Genomic DNA, 17,303 nt, shown 5'->3' on the forward strand with positions numbered 1-17,303 from the left:
TTAATTACACTGTAACAAGGACACCTTTAAATAAAGTTTAACCTGCATAGTATGCTACTGTATCAGTGCTGAAAATTGACGTGGTGCTTAATTTGTTTTGTAGCAGCTGTGATGTATTTTATTCAGGATGTTTTCGAAAGAAGTCTAGAGGTTGTAAATACATGATAAATATAGGTACGGTCACAAAATTAAGTATTTATTTGTGGCAGAAATGAACGCTCATCTGTTGCGCACTGCTATGCTATGAAAGAGAGAGAGAGAGAGAGAGAGAGAGAGAGAGAGAGAGAGAGAGAGAGAGAGAGACGTGTGCACACTACAGTCACTTCTTTGTAACATCCATTCAGTTCATTTATCAGCGATCTGAACTGCGCGAGCTGAACTCCACCAAACGACTCTGATATAAGACGACAATTTATACTGCTTCCAACAAATGGGCGAAGCACTTGCGTAAAGATTTGGGTTTGCGAACAACATCCTCGACAATAAACAAGGTATGGTAACGCTTTTATTACAGTTTAGTTTATTTAAATTTATTTAACTGCTTTATTAACTGTAATCTCGTTACGAACTGCTTTTTCCAGTTAATTTACCACAAACTCACTAAATGCATTAAACTCATTAAACAATGAAAGTCCTTCAGTCGCTATTTTTACATCTTTTTAAGTTTGGCAAAAGAAGTTATTAAGGTTTTAGATCCAATAGATGTTGATTTATGGATTTATTTGTTATATTATTATTATTATTATTATTATTATTATTATTATTATTATTATTATTATTTTATTATCGGCCTAATGGTTTTTTAAAGAAATACCAGTGAATGAAAAGTTTTTGAGAGACTTAAAAAGGTGCTTCAGTGGCATCACACCATAAAACCTTGTTTGGATTCTGATTTTACTTGGCAGGGCAGGCTATGAAAACATCTCTGTCCTTGTTGCTCAAGTTTTGATTCATTCTGCAGCCGTGTGATAATTAGCCTGTATCAGTTGTTGCTCATTGCACTTTTTGCATGCAATGACAGCTCAGTTGTTACATGAGCTAATTTGTGTTGACTCCATCATAATTGCAGTCCCGTTTCTTAACAGCTCACATTTCCAGAGAGAGAATAATCATACATCTCTCATTAGGATCCTAAAGTCCTCTGGAAGCACATATGGAAAGATCCTAGAGAGAAGCATTCCTGTCGAGTGAGAGGTTTGTGAGTTAGTGACAGAGCAGAATCATAAAAACCTTCTGTGCGCATGCTGGCAAAACTCTGACCACAGACCCCAGGGCAGAAAACAAAACACGGGAATGATTTTACCAAGGGACAAATGTGTGTGTGTGTGTGTGTGTGTGTGTGCCATACTCAATCCACATCCTGTCTTTTCACTCCTTCTTCACCTCTCTCTCTCCCTCTCTCTCATTCTACTGCCAGAACAATAACAGGGAAACACCCATCAGGGATATCACAAATCTTTTTGTGAAATCGACAGGAATTCTTGCAGAGGAGCTGAGGTCTTTGAGCAGGACGCTGTCAGGTAATTCTGAAATGTCTTTCAACAAGTGTGTTTGGATTGAGGGGCCTCGATAGTTTTGCAAAATCTGGGATCAATTTTGATCTAGGCCTGCTCAGAGAGAATAACATGTTCAATATTTTCATGCTGTAGACATAAAGTGGAGAGACTCTGTTATACGTCTGTGTGTCTGTTAAAATACTTCTGTGCGATTCACAGAGGAAAATGGTTGCTCAGGTGCGGCTTTTTAATAACTCAAGTGGATTATTGGAAATCAGTTTCGACTATGTGCCAAATTAGTATTACATTTGTAAATGTATTGAGCTAAAAAAACTATTTAACTAAACGTCACTTTTGATTGGAGAATTTAGTGTCTTGATCAATATGAGCAGAGTTTGAAACATTGTCGAGATGTGTCTATTTTTTTAATGTTGAAGCTCAGTTTATTAAGTAAAGGGTAATATTTACAGTATTACAGTAAGTAATGGTTTACTTACAGTATCAACTTTCTTTGTTGGCTGATTCCCCTGAAAAGAGTAAACAGTCTGTGGTGCCATCCAAACATTGCTCTGTTTGAAACCTATAGGCTCACTGGAAATGCATGCCTCTACCAACATTTCAGAAAAACTCCAAAACATACATATCTACTGCAGCTTCCAGCTGAAATTAACATTAGGGGCTTTAAAATGAAATACCAACAACATTTATTAGATTGCTTGTAAATGAATACATTTTGAAGAAAGCATTTATGATATAGTAAACGTGCTCAGCAGCTCACCTGGTACAGCGCTTGGTATGCATCCTGTGAAACACAAATCATGATAAAAGAGCGCAAAGACTTGCAGAAACAAGCTAAAATGGCATGGTTGCTTCAGCAAATGCTTCTTTATCTCACGATTGCATTGGTTAGCACTCTTGGTTAGGGTTTAGAGTAGGTGCTGCTAAGTAATTTTCAAATGTGAGCATTTAACTTATAGTCCATTCACTTATTTTTCTAAAATTTTACAAATACATCCAACAACCAACGTTATGAAATCATGCAGGATTCACGTTCAACTGATTTGCAAATGAAAGCACTTTTAATGTGACTTGATAAACACTTGACTTTAGAATTCCAGAAGTGACTTTAGAAGTGTCGGAAAACGTGCAAGGAGAACACATTTTATGAAGAGCTTATTTGCAAAAACAGATATAAAATATGATTCATAAATCATGTTTTTTATTGTGTTTTGTGTTAGCCGTTTTTTTTTTGTTATTATTATTTCATCAAAACAACCCAACTGCAGTTTGATTGATATTATTTGGAAGGCAGGATAAAGAAAACATGATTACATTAAATCATTAAAAACATTAAAAAACAACACAAAAGTTACAAATTTTTGCACATTAACTCATATCATTTTGCAGAAATATCGCCTCAGGTCTCTAATGAGCCTAGGTTATATATTTGCTTGTTCATCCCAATCTGCCCAACACAGCAGCATTGGCTCAACCAATGGTGTGACAGTGGGGCGGGGCTAACTGTTTAACCGACCAATATCAAGAGGGGGAGTCAACTTCAACTAAGGAAAAATCTCCATTTGGTCTCCATTTGCTCTCATTAATCTTACAATCGAAAATCTTATTTGTGATTTTGTTTCTAGAATGATGACCCAGGAAGACGGAGAGTATGAAAACAGCACTTATGAATACATGGACTATGGATACGTGGAGGAGGCCAAGGCTGGAGGCTACGCTCAGAGAGAAGCTCTTCACATCATATCAGTGATCATCTACAGCCTGGCGTTCACTCTGGGAGTCATCGGGAACGGCCTGGTCATCTGGGTGACCGGTTTCAAAAGCAAACGGACCGTGAACAGCGTTTGGCTGCAGAATCTGGCCATCGCTGACTTTGTGTTCGTGCTCTTCCTGCCGTTCTCCATCGACTACGTGCTGCGAGACTTTCACTGGCTCTTCGGGAAGACCATGTGCAAGCTGAACTCGTTCGTGTGCACCATGAACATGTACGCCAGCGTGCTGTTTCTGACCGTCTTGAGCTTGGATCGCTACATCTCACTGGCCCACCTGAGCTGGTCGGAGAAGTACAGAAACGTCCGGAGGGCCTGGTGCGTGTGTGCGCTGATTTGGATCACGTCCTGCTGTCTAAGCTGTCCGGCCTTGATTTTCCGTGACGTGTTCCAGCACAAAGGGAAGGTTGTGTGTTTTAATAACTTTCACGATGAGAGCAGGCACATGATAGTGGTGAGGCACATCGCGATGGTGTCGATGCGCACCGCAGTGGGCTTTCTGCTTCCGTTTGCAACCATCACCATCAGCGGCGTTCTGCTGGCTATTAAGATGCGCCAGTCCGACTCGGTGCGCGTGAACAGCTTCTCCAGAACCGTCTCTGCCGTGATTCTTGCTTTCTTCTTGTGTTGGGTGCCGTTTCACACGTTCAGCCTGATGGAGCTGAGCATGCATCACACCAACTACCTGCACTCCGTGCTCATCGTGGGCTTCCCGCTCGCCACCAGCCTGGCCTTCTTCAACAGCTGCGTCAACCCCATCCTGTACGTACTGCTAACCAAGAAGGTGCGTAAACTGGTGAGGAGGTCGTGTTTGAAGTTCACCAAGAGCTCGCTGAGGGAGCTGAGTCAGTCAGTGTCTGCGACGGAGTTAGACTCGCCGCTGCCCAGCTGCTCACCTGAAGAAACCACGGCCAACTCCTACGTCTGATCACCCCTGAACTCCTGAAGTGGAACTGGACTCAAGTGGTTGGGAAATACTGGCTTTCATTTCTTATTTAGCACATTGCAGTAAATGTGTATTTAATGCATCATCTATTTTATGTCGTACTGTTAAAAAAAACATATATAGTTTTACCTGTAACCATAAGAAAAGAATTAATAGACTTTTCTCTGCAAAGTGTTTTCTGCACATCTCTGAGAGTAAGATGAGGGATATTTCAGCTCTGTTTGAAAGGACTTTGTTTAAATTGAAATGCATTTTATGTATTATCACGTCGTTTGGATGCACTCCAATGAATCAATAAAGTCGCTAATGCTAATGTCTTAGAATTATACTGCTTTATCTATAAATTATGAAATAAAAGCAAAAATAAAACAAATAGCAAAAATCGGAGCTTATAATGTAAGTGAATTAAACAGTAAAATACTCAGTGTTTCAATAGTATAGTCTTGATATGTAAGCAATATGCATTTTAACATGTTTATAGCGTTAAGTATAACTTACCAACTTTTTTCTATTTAAAGTTAAATCCAGTTTTACAACTTTGATGGCATGGCAATGAAACTTAAAACTCTAAAACAACTACAAAAATGCATTTTTAAGCTTCATTTACTTCCATTATGACTCATTATAGCCTCGGTTTTTATGGAAATAAATGTTTTGGGTAATCAGCATTATCACACAAATGTTGCTTAACTTGCATTAAACTCTGTATATTTCTTGTAAGTAAAAACAGAAATTTTGAAACTCAGAAAACTTTAAGTGTACTATAGGATGGGTCATGTTTTCAAATTTAGTTCTCTTAATATATACTGTATAAAAGTTAAAAAAAAGTACATGACAAAAAAGAAAAAAGAAAAAAAAATAGCCTAATGTTTTAATCAACGGCCACAGCTAGAGGAACACAAAAACATTTCCACTGAAATAAGAGCTACACTGTTAACAGATGTAGAGTTTTGTCTTGTTTACACCAAAAACTGAACTGTAAGCATATCTGAGAAAAACAGACACAAATGTTTAAACAATGACCAGTTTTCCACACTCAGTTCTTGCATGTTTGAACCTTCAACCTTCATTTAAATGTCCAACCTATAAACAAACCTTGTATTTAAGCTCCGTGTATCTCCAGCATATCGAAGTTTAGTGAATATCCAGACAGCAGTTCATTGTGGGGTTCCTCTTTGCTTTTTGCTTTGGAGTTACACAATCATTAAATGTTAGCCAGATTTAAAAAGGAGGAAGAAAAGGAGATAAAAAGCCAAGACACAAGCCAAGGAATGAAGCTAGAAATAGGACAGCAGCAACAGCGGGTTCAACAATAAGAAAAAATAAAACATTACAGTAATGACAAAATACACTACATACAAAACTCCAGCCACTCGTCACTTTGACAAATGTCCCATCCATAACATCAGACAAACCAAACTCAACAAGTGGCTGGGTTTAGCACTGTACAGATGAGGCACTAAAGAGCTCATTCCTATTCCTGCCACATATGGTGACAAGATTTACATGTGTTTAGAGTTTGCATCTCCTCATCCTTAAAAAGAGAAAAAGAGTGCGTGTGCAAGTGCAATGAAAGAAATACATTTTAATCTTTGAGATGAAGTGAATCATTTCTTCCATACCATTAGCTGCCCCCAAACTCACATTATAAGTGTTGATGATGTGCTGGTCGGTTAAAATTAGAATAACTAGCAAACAACAAAGCAGCAAACGGTGACAGTGGAGCAAGATGAGCACATTTTAATACTAAATCTATGTCACGAAGTGTTGGACATGCTTTAAGACAAAAAGTGTTGCAGACTGTTACCTTCTGACTTTATCAGTGAATTTTTCAACCAAATGCAGGACATTCCATTACATTGACTTGATTGAAATCTGGCTACGAAATGGAGACCAGATTTCCAAGTTTTTTGAGGGGAGCGAAGCAGTATTTTTCCAACAAATTGATGTGCCAACGGAGAAGTCTTGAACAACAACTGGAACGCTGAATCACAAATGTTGCCTTAATTGGTGTTTTCAGTCTCCTTTCAAAATAGGGCTTCAACTTATAGATCAAACTAAATATTGTATTGTAATTGTATTGTGATTTTTTTTAAGGGGTTTGCAATTTTTTACAAACCTGTAACCAATCTTCACAAGTAACAGGGTTGTAAATTTAGCCTCAAGTGAAGTTAACGGTAAAGCTGGTTTGGTCATTTTTATTTGTTCATAAATTTATATTCACCATAAATTGAAAAAAGCAAGTAAAGAAAGAGTTGGTTTGAAAATTTTTACACTTATTTGGTTAACAGGAATGATGTGCTTGAAGCTTGAAGTATGACAATGCAGAAATGTATTAAAAAATGAGTCCAAATAATGAATGCTACAGTTTTTGTGCTGGAGAAAATCATGCAGTAACAGCACTCTTAAAAATAAAGGTGCTTCACGATGTCATAGAAGAACCTTTTTGTCTAAATGGTTCCATAAGGAACCTTTAACATCTGAAGAACCTTTCTGTTTCACAAAAGGTTCTTTGTGGCGAAAGAAGGTTCTTCAAATTATTAAAAGGTAAGAAAGAGATGGTTGAATGGTTCTTTCTGGAAGCAAAAATGCTTCTTCTATGGCTAATCTTTTGAAGCACCTTTATTTTTAAGAGTGAGGTTTGCATGAAAAATGCAGTTTTTATTTCTTTCTCTTAATCAAAATGATGATGTTGTATGATTTTCATCACTGGATCCAGTCAAAAAGGTCAAAACAACTGCTATGTACCATATTAGTGGAATGTGCAGTGTATGTGAACGTTCTTTGTTTCCTTCTGAGAGTTCTTGTTTCTGCGAGCAGAATGCAATCTTTTATTTGACTTCTGTGTTCTTTGTTTTGTGTTGGCTTCTTGAGTATTTGCTCACTGTCCACACATATTATTACTTCCATTACTTTCACAGATCTGTAAGCTGTTACAGCACTTACACAATTTACAATGAATCACTGGTGGTTGATTCGTGGATACTGTTAAGAAAATAAAATAATGAGAACAGCAGAAAGATCTGGTATTGGAAAATGCATCTAACTTATCTGTAATTTCACCCGTTCTTGAATGTAATTTGCTTGATTTACCCCAGATGGACCACATTTTTGTAGTATTTCAGGCTCGGCATCATTGATGGTTAGAATTTCATTGCTTATAAAGACTGAAAATCTTACTTCACTGTCCATTACTGCTATGAAGAACATACTTCATTTAAACACTATGAATAGCATATACATTTAAACCAAAAAACTGAAGTAAGAGTGAGCAAAAACAAATAAACAAGAAGTGTTATTTTCACAGTAAAAGAAATGTATTCTCAGGAGTAATTTTAGTACTACAGGTCATGAGACATGGACCACAAATGCCACAGTTTCCTGAGAATGATTCATTTGGTGCTTGAGCTTTCTATTCACAAACCACCTAAATATTTGCACCCAGATTGTTGATATAAAAAGCCAAAGATGTTTAAAAATAAATATAGTAACTTTCACTTTATTTTCAGTAAAACTGTTTTTGTATTTGATTTCAGCATCATGTTGCATTTGTTGAAGCGTGTTGTGGGTGGTGACCCCCGCGACCCCCAACAATGGAAATGATTTCAACATGAGGGCACTTTATTTTAAAGTGTCTTCGTTAAATTTAGATTTAACTGAAACGTTTATCCAAAGCAATCTACAGTGCATTCAATATATATGTGTATGTGCGTTCCCTGGGAATTGAACCCTCGACCTTTTGGGCTGCTAACGCAATGTTCTACCAAAAGGTTTACTACAAGTGCACACTGAATGCACTGAAGCGCACTTCTCTGTGAAGGGTGGCTGCTGTTTGAAGGGCGGTCACAAACACACAGACTTTTATCAGTGTTGTTGATGTTCGTGATGTGTGGAGCTGCTGACGGTCATCTGGACGGGTGCTACAGTCTCACAGAAGATCAATTCATGTTTACATTCCTCACAGATGAGCAGACTACTCTTTAAAATACAGTTCATATTGTCATGGCATTTAAAATGACTGGTCCTTTCAGCAAGTCTCTTCACATCCCTAAAGCCCCGCTAATTCAGAGACAGAAATGTCGTAAACATGTCTTTAATGAGTGCGTCTACTGTTGAAAACTGGGGAATTTAACCTGAATGATAATATACTTTATAAGTGTGAAAACATGTGAATTCCTGGCTGTTTCATTGTAGATGAATGATACACTGTCAATAAGGAGTTTTCACAGCAATGAGAAAAAGTACGAATTTGGGTTCCCCAAAGTCAACTTTTCTTAAAATAGATTAGTTTTTTCACACTAGAAAATATCTACATCAACATTGCGCTAAACAGAAAGTCGTGGAGGTTGGGAACAGCATGATTTTTTTGTATGAACTGTTAGTCATTCTTCACAGTGAATCATTCTGTTTCATGGCTGTCATGGACGGCTGTCATTTGGTGTGGGCTAAAAGCATGTTTCTTACAAAAAAAAGGTAACTGCATTTTGAATACACCAAATAAACCCTTGAAACATCACTCCTGTATTTAAAAGCACTGACCTGTCTTTGATGTTTGCTTTTATAATGTTTGTGCTGTCTTTGGTGACATGTACGTGCAGCTGTGCACTTTTAAGTATCTACTAAATTATCCGTCAACCTTTTATCTTTGAAATCTCGAAGACTGCAGGACCTCCGGTAATCCTGTTGGATCACAGTTATTTCAGGAGATTGTGTTGGACATGAGTTTTGGTTCATTGCAGAGAGAGGTACAGCTGGAAGGGAACATGGAAGGGAATTTGACCTGCAGGTCAGCAGCACAATGTGTTGTCTTTTCAAATCACCGCCAGCTGCTGCAGGCAACACAGAGCTGCCATATGGTCCCTTTTAAGTTGCTGTACACAAAGAATTAGTTATTTTGCATGATTAATAATATTTTTAATAATGCAGTTTAGTGAAAATGTGGTTAACTGTTATCCTGTTTATTACATAACTACTTACCAATTAAATTAATAGGTAGATTTGAAATATAGGTTCACCCAAAAGTAATGTTTTTGTCTATACAGTGAAAGTCAGTGGAGTCCAAAAGAACAATGGGTCTCATTTCAATCAATCAATCAATCACCTTTATTTATATAGTTCTTTAAACAAAATACATTGCGCCAAAGCACTGAACAACATTCATTTGGAAAACAGTGTCTCAATAATGCAAAATGATAGTTAAAGGCAGTTCATCATTGAATTCATTGATGTCATCTCTGTTCAGTTGAAATAGTGTCTGTTTTAATTTGCAATCAAGTCAACGATATCGCTGTAGATGAAGTGACCCCAACTAAGCAAGCCAGAGGCGACAGCGGCAAGGAACCGAAACTCCATCGGTGACAGAATGGAGAAAAAAACCTTGGGAGAAACCAGGCTCAGTTGGGGGGCCAGTTCTCCTCTGACCAGACGAAACCAGTAGTTCAATTCCAGGCTGCAGCAAAGTCAGATTGTGCAGAAGAATCATCTGTTTCCTGTGGTCTTGTCCTGGTGCTCCTCTGAGACAAGGTCTTTACAGGGGATCTGTATCTGGGGCTCTAGTTGTCCTGGTCTCCGCTGTCTTTCAGGTCAGTAGAGGTCCTTTCTAGGTGCTGATCCACCATCTGGTCTGGATACGTACTGGATCCGGGTGACTGCAGTGACCCTCTGATCTGGACACAGACTGGATCTGGTGGCCACGGTGACCTCGGAACAAGAGAGAAACAGACAAATATTAGCGTAGATGCCATTCTTCTAATGATGTAGAAAGTACGGTGTTATGTGAAGTGTTCCGGTTCCAGTTTACCTAATTAATGCAGCCTAAAAATCCTTTAACGGATTTGGATATTAAAAGCATATTAGTATGTTATGTGTATGCCAGGTTAAAGAGATGGGTCTTTAATCTAGATTTAAACTGCAAGAGTGTGTCTGCCTCCCGAACAATGTTAGGTAGGTTATTCCAGAGTTTAGGCGCCAAATAGGAAAAGGATCTGCCGCCCGCAGTTGATTTTGATATTCTAGGTATTATCAAATTGCCTGAGTTTTGAGAACGTAGCGGACGTAGAGGAGTATAATGTAAAAGGAGCTCATTCAAATACTGAGGTGCTAAACCATTCAGGGCTTTATAAGTAATAAGCAATATTTTAAAATCTATACGATGTTTAATAGGGAGCCAGTGCAGTGTGGACAGGACCGGGCTAATATGGTCATACTTCCTGGTTCTAGTAAGAACTCTTGCTGCTGCATTTTGGACTAGCTGTAGTTTGTTTACCAAGCGTGCAGAACAACCACCCAATAAAGCATTACAGTAGTCTAACCTTGAAGTCATAAATGCATGGATTAACATTTCTGCATTTGACATTGAGAGCATAGGCCGTAATTTAGATATATTTTTGAGATGGAAAAATGCAGTTTTACAAATGCTAGAAACGTGGCTTTCTAAGGAAAGATTGCGATCAAGTAGCACACCTAGGTTCCTAACTGATGACGAAGAATTGACAGAGCAACCATCAAGTCTTAGACAGTGTTCTAGGTTATTACAAGTAGAGTTTTTAGGCCCTATGATTAACACCTCTGTTTTTTCTGAATTTAGCAGTAAGAAATTACTCGTCATCCAATTTTTTATATCGACTATGCATTCCATTAGTTTTTCAAATTGGTGTGTTTCACCGGGCTGCGAGGAAATATAGAGCTGCGTATCATCAGCATAACAGTGAAAGCTAACACCATGTTTCCTGATGATATCTCCCAAGGGTAACATATAAAGCGTGAAGAGTAGCGGCCCTAGAACTGAGCCTTGAGGTACTCCATACTGCACTTGTGATCGATATGATACATCTTCATTCACTGCTACGAACTGATGGCGGTCATATAAGTACGATTTAAACCATGCTAATGCACTTCCACTGATGCCAACAAAGTGTTCAAGTCTATGCAAAAGAATGTTGTGGTCAATTGTGTCAAACGCAGCACTAAGATCCAATAAAACTAATAGAGAGATACACCCACGATCAGATGATAAGAGCAGATCATTTGTAACTCTAAGGAGAGCAGTTTCAGTACTATGATACGGTCTAAATCCTGACTGGAAATCCTCACATATACCATTTTTCTCTAAGAAGGAATATAATTGTGAGGATACCACCTTTTCTAGTATCTTGGACAGAAAAGGGAGATTCGAGATTGGTCTATAATTAACTAGTTCTCTGGGGTCAAGTTGTGGCTTTTTTATGAGAGGCTTAATAACAGCCAGTTTGAAGGTTTTGGGGACATGTCCTAATAACAATGAGGAATTAATAATAGTCAGAAGAGGACCTATGACTTCTGGAAGCACCTCTTTTAAGAGCTTAGATGGTATAGGGTCTAACATACATGTTGTAAGTTTAGATGATTTAACAAGTTTATACAATTCTTCCTCTCCTATAGTAGAGAATGAGTGGAACTGTTCCTCAGGGGGTCTATAGTGCACTGTCTGATGCGAAACTGTAGCTGACGGCTGAATGGTTGCAATTTTATCTCTAATAGTATCGATTTTAGAAGTAAAGTAGTTCATAAAGTCATTACTGCTGTGGTGTTGGGAAATGTCAACACTTGTTGAGGCTTTATTTTTCGTTAATTTAGCCACTGTATTGAATAAATACCTGGGGTTATGTTTGTTTTCTTCTAAAAGAGAAGAAAAGTAATCAGATCTAGCAGTTTTTAATGCTTTTCGGTAGGATATGCTACTTTCCCGCCAAGCAATACGAAATACCTCTAGTTTTGTTTTCCTCCAGCTGCGCTCCATTTTTCGGGCTGCTCTCTTTAGGGTGCGAGTATGCTCATTATACCATGGTGTCAAACTGTTTTCCTTAACCTTTCTTAAGCGTAAAGGAGCAACTGTATTTAAAGTGCTAGAAAAGAGAGAGTCCATAGTTTCTGTTACATCATCAAGTTGTTCTGAGGTTTTGGATATGCTAAGGAATTCGGATACATCAGGAAGATAACTTAAAAAGCTGTCTTTTGTGGTAGAAGTGATGGTTCTTCGATACTTGTAACAAGAAGTAGAATTTACAATTTTGGCTATATGAAGTTTACACAGAACTAAATAATGATCTGAGATATCATCACTTGGCTGAATAATTTCAACACTATCAACATCAATTCCATGTGACAGTATTAAATCTAGAGTATGATTTCGACAATGAGTAGGTCCTGAAACGTGTTGTCTAACACCAATAGAGTTCAGAATGTCTATAAATGCTGATCCCAATACATCTTTTTCATTATCGACATGGATATTAAAATCACCAACTATTAAGACTTTATCTGCAGCCAGAACTAACTCGGATGTAAAATCACCAAACTCTTTAATAAAGTCTGTATGGTGCCCTGGTGGCCTGTATACAGTAGCCAGTACAAACATAACAGGGGATTTATCATTAACATTGGTTTCTCTGGATAATGTTATATGAAGCACCATTACTTCAAACGAGTTATACTTGAAGCCTGCCCTCTGAGAAATCCTGAAAACGTTATTATAAATTGAAGCAACACCTCCCCCTTTGCCTTTTAGACGCGGCTCGTGTTTATAACAATAATCTTGGGGGGTGGACTCATTTAAAATAATGTAATCATCAGGTTTTAGCCAGGTTTCTGTCAAGCAGAGCACATCTATATTATGATCAGTTATCATATTATTTACAAAAAGTGTTTTCGTAGAAATGGATCTGATATTCAATAAGCCAATCTTTATCATTTGTTTATCCATATTGCATTTGTTTTTTATTTGTTGAACCTCAATTAAATTGTTAACCTTAACTTGGTTTGGACGTTTTTTGTATTTTCTAGTTCGTGGAACAGACACAGTCTCTATAGTGTGATATCTAGGTGAAAGAGTCTCTATGTGCTGAGAATTAACTGACCTCTGTGACGGGCTTTCATTGGACTTACACACTCAAAACACAAGACATGTTGAAAATGATCTTCTTTTGTGTTTGACAGATGCATTAAAAAAATAAATAAATAAAAAAACACTTGGATAGATATTATAGTGAGTTTTTATTTTTGGTTCATTTTGGTTTTCATATTTTTAAATATATATAAATACCACATTAAGACATTTTATTGGGAGATATAGAATGACAACTTATATTTGTTTTATGAAAGCAGTCTGTTATTTTCTTTTAAAGATCTCACTTATGTACAATGCAAACTATCAGACTTCCATATAAATATCTACAATTGCACTAAATTGCATATTTTTGCTCATTTTGGGCTTCTTAATAAATATTTATTTTTATTTTATTTTGTATTTTTTTTACTCCTCGAGTTTAAGCTCTAAATTCTCCTATATCATACTGTATGATATATTATGAACCATAAAACTGAAATAAAAAAACAAAACAAAACAAAACATCAGTCCCATAATATATATATATATATATATATATATATATATATATATATATATATATATATATATATATATATATAGTGATTTTTCTATTATTTACAGGGTTATTAATATAAAAAATCTGCTTGTCTTCTATTTTGTCATTCAGCTCTTTGAGTCTCTACGGATATTTTTTATAATTGAGTATGAAGCATGAAGCATGAAGTATTAATCCACCTGAATATTTTCCCCCAGCACAACAAAGACATGTCTCCTGTCTGAAAACATTCCTGACGTTCCATCTTTCTCTGACTAAGCTCATTTTACTGTCCGTGTGGGTTTTAGGACCCGTTCGTGATGTTTGGCAGCGGTCCGAGTTGTTTCACAGGACAAAAACAACAGTCCACTCATCGAAACCATAATGATATGCTGTATTCAAGCACTCGGTGTGTCCGGTGTGAGCAGGATGAAGCTATTTCAAGCTCATCTGCAACTTTATAAAAATATGAAGGCATACCAGACTAAAGAAAACACTTTTTTCCTGTTTTGTGTCTAGTTTGCTGGCGTTGAGGGACTGAGCACCGCAGGGAGAGGAAGTGCCATGAAGACCTCTATATGTGGAGAAAACACTGGTGTCAAGAGCTGTCTGGGAATGTCCCAGTAGGAACACTGACCTCCAAACCTAATGATTTCACCTCCTGACCCTGAAAAACCAGGTGCAGAAATACTTTACACGCACTGGTCTCTTATAAAGTGCTCTTTAGTGCTTTTGCCTGATGAGGTGAGTGACTTCAGAGTCCATCAGTGAGAAAATAAGGGATCTTATTGGCATTTATGGTTCCAGAACCTGTATAGAACTTTTCAACTGCACAAAAGGGTCTTTAGTGGAAAAAATGTTTTAGAAAAAGGTTTCAAAGGATGTCAATTGATTAAAATGTTTTCCTAAGAAAAACAACTAAGAAAAAAAAGTTATTTTATTGAAATGTTTCTTCTGTTGCATCGCTTCTTTTGGAAACTATTTTTTTTTTAAATGGAATTTGTGGGATATAAAGGCAGAATTGCAAGTTTAAATCTCTCAATTCTGACTTCATTTCTTCATGAAGTCAGAATTGTAAGATATTAACTCCCAGTTGAGAGAAAAAAAAAGTCAGAATTGTGAAATAAAAAGTCACAATTAACTTTTATTTTATTATTTAGTTGCGGAAACATTGCACAAAGCATGTGTGGAAATGTTTCAACCATGTATGTCACACACAACTGTGCTGAAGAAGGTCGGCCAGTCAGCAGCCCTGGAGCTGAGCTATAAACCAGAGAAACAATCCACCCAAAGTGCTCCTCCTGCTGGGGGCAGACTGCTCAGTGACGGCTTCATCATTTACCCCTGAAACACACCTCACAAAACATGTTTTGATTCTAAATGTTTATTAGGAAAAAGCTCCTCATGATGAGAGGTGTGGTAGACTTTCCAAGCACATCATCGGGAGACTTTTAAGAAGGAAGTGTGTGACTTGGGACCGGAAGCAACTACCCAGCACACTCTAGCAATCGAGATTTAGCATTTCCCTAACAAAAGCAACTTGCTATTACCATTCAAAAACCCCTTAGCAACCACAGAGCAATGTACTGGCAAACACTAACAACGTCAGAGTTTCATGGCAATACATTTTGCACATACAGGCATCACTGAGAATCTAGTTAGTACTCTAGCTGTCTCTAGTCCTCTGATGATTAATTTGTTCAATTTGTGCCTCGATATGGTGAAAGGTGCTTTCTATCATTATTTCTAAAAAATTATGAATGTTGTTAAAAACATTAACTAAACTAGATACAGTAAGAGTATACTGTAGTAGAAGACCATCAAGAGGTGAAACGCAGATGCTTTTTTAATTAACAGCCACTAGGTGGCGCTTCGGTAGCAAGGAGTGAAAATCACCGCCATTTTGGGGTGAAAATTCAGAATCAGAATCGGAAAAGCTGTATTAGTAAGTATATTTACACAAACAAGGAATTTGACTTGACCACAGGAGCTTCCAGTGCAGAAGAAAGTACAGACATAGTGCAGACATACTTAGGAATAACATGGAATATATAAGAACAATGTAGTCATTGGTGTAGAGAGAAGTGCAGTGGGGAGAGAACAAAGCCCTGAGGAACTCCACTGCTGATAGTGATAGTCCTGGATGTGAGTTTCTCACTAGCTGCTGCCTGTTTGTAAGGAAGACGGTGATCCACTTGTATTACAACTTAATAACAGCACAGATGCACAGAAACAGACAGAATAACAACGAAAGAGAGGCCAGAGAAGAATAAAAGAATGCAAGTTGGGCAGTCCACTGCAAAAACTATGAGTATGATAATAAAAATCTTGCCTTACATCGTTTCCCAAAAGACCCAGACAATTCACAAAAAGGTAAAAATATTGTGTTTTGAAGTGGGACCATAAGTTTGAGCATTATCTTACGCACCTGCTAACTTTAATTGTTTTTAGTCTAAACTTAATTATTTTTAGGAACTGCAGGTCCTAGCCATAGAGACCATAATAATGATTTATATGGATATGACACCAAGTAAGAATGCACTTATGCAAGTTTACACATTTACTGTTACTATTAGTTACTACCACTCCACTAGATCTGTACGTTTTGATCCCCCGGAACACACCACAAACATGATGATCTAGAACATGATGCATTGCTGTGTCTGTCATAAATAATTAAAAAATAATTGTTGGAGACAGTGGCTGAAGGTTTTTAATACAGTCTTACTTTAATTGACTTTAATATAAGACAATACTGCAAAAACAGTTTATTGTCAAGCTGCTATATTCCTGTAACATTTATTGTACCTTTATTTAAAGACAAGTCCTTTGGAGACAGTCATTCTGTGCGCACACATCTGTGTATTTCTCCCTGTCGCCCTCTGGCCTGTAAGTGGCACTGATTCCCCCTCAACAACATGTCCACAAAAAGCAGCTCTTTTTATTAAAGACATGGATATTTTAACTAAATCTCAAATGGTAACTTCTTTGTCTTGCTAAGGTTCATTTCATAATCCGTATTATACAGTATATCCAAAATACACACAACAAGCAAATAAAATGTCACAGCTTTGACATAATTTGACAAAGCTACAAATGTATTGTATATTAAATATTATTTATCTATTTAAAATTTTCTTTCTTTTCCTTTTCGTCTTACAATGTATTTCATGTAAACAAGTGCAGTAACCTTTGGGAGAAGTTGAAAGTTTAGGGGCAAATGAAAAAAGATGCCAAGGCTGGAATGGGTAAAATTACCCCCCAAAACCTGCTTAAAAGTCAACACCTCAGATTGTCTTATGAAAAGTGAGACAGAGACCTGTTTAGTTAATGTATTATGATTAAAGATTATAGAATAGATTATGGATTGGAAATAACATTAATGCATTACCCCTAATAAGCCAAGTTATGATTTTTCTGACTCTGTGTTACCTGAAAGCTTACTGTAGCATCTGATATTTTTTTTTTCAGTAATTATAGTTTATGTTTTAGACATTTTGTTATGTGATTTTGTCATTAATAAAAATAACGATTATGTTTAGCTTCATTTTTTATGTTATTTCAGCAGACAATTATTTTAATAGTAGCCAGCCTAGTTATTGATAACAACACTGCTACACTAAAAGTTTATTTTTAAGACAACAGTAAGAGACAGTGTGTAAGTCTTCTCTCT

The 17,303-nt window shown here is 37.1% G+C and overlaps 1 protein-coding gene across 2 annotated transcripts; it reads left to right on the forward strand.

Moving 5' to 3' along the window:
- Positions 1–324: 324 nt before the first annotated feature.
- Positions 325–4,542, forward strand: cmklr2 (chemerin chemokine-like receptor 2). 2 transcript variants are annotated; one of them, XM_026272379.1, is made up of 4 exons: positions 325–491; positions 1,086–1,194; positions 1,418–1,520; positions 3,140–4,542. In XM_026272379.1, exon 4 carries the CDS (start codon positions 3,141–3,143, stop codon positions 4,209–4,211), a length of 1,071 nt encoding a protein of 356 aa, XP_026128164.1. In that variant the 5' UTR covers positions 325–491; positions 1,086–1,194; positions 1,418–1,520; position 3,140; the 3' UTR covers positions 4,212–4,542. The 2 variants fall into 2 exon arrangements, with proteins under 2 accessions (XP_026128164.1, XP_026128163.1); XM_026272378.1 differs by lacking the exon at positions 1,086–1,194.
- Positions 4,543–17,303: the final 12,761 nt, after the last annotated feature.

The sequence above is a fragment of the Carassius auratus genome, chromosome 9, assembly GCF_003368295.1.
Source record: "Carassius auratus strain Wakin chromosome 9, ASM336829v1, whole genome shotgun sequence".
Taxonomy (NCBI): Eukaryota; Metazoa; Chordata; class Actinopteri; order Cypriniformes; family Cyprinidae; genus Carassius; species Carassius auratus.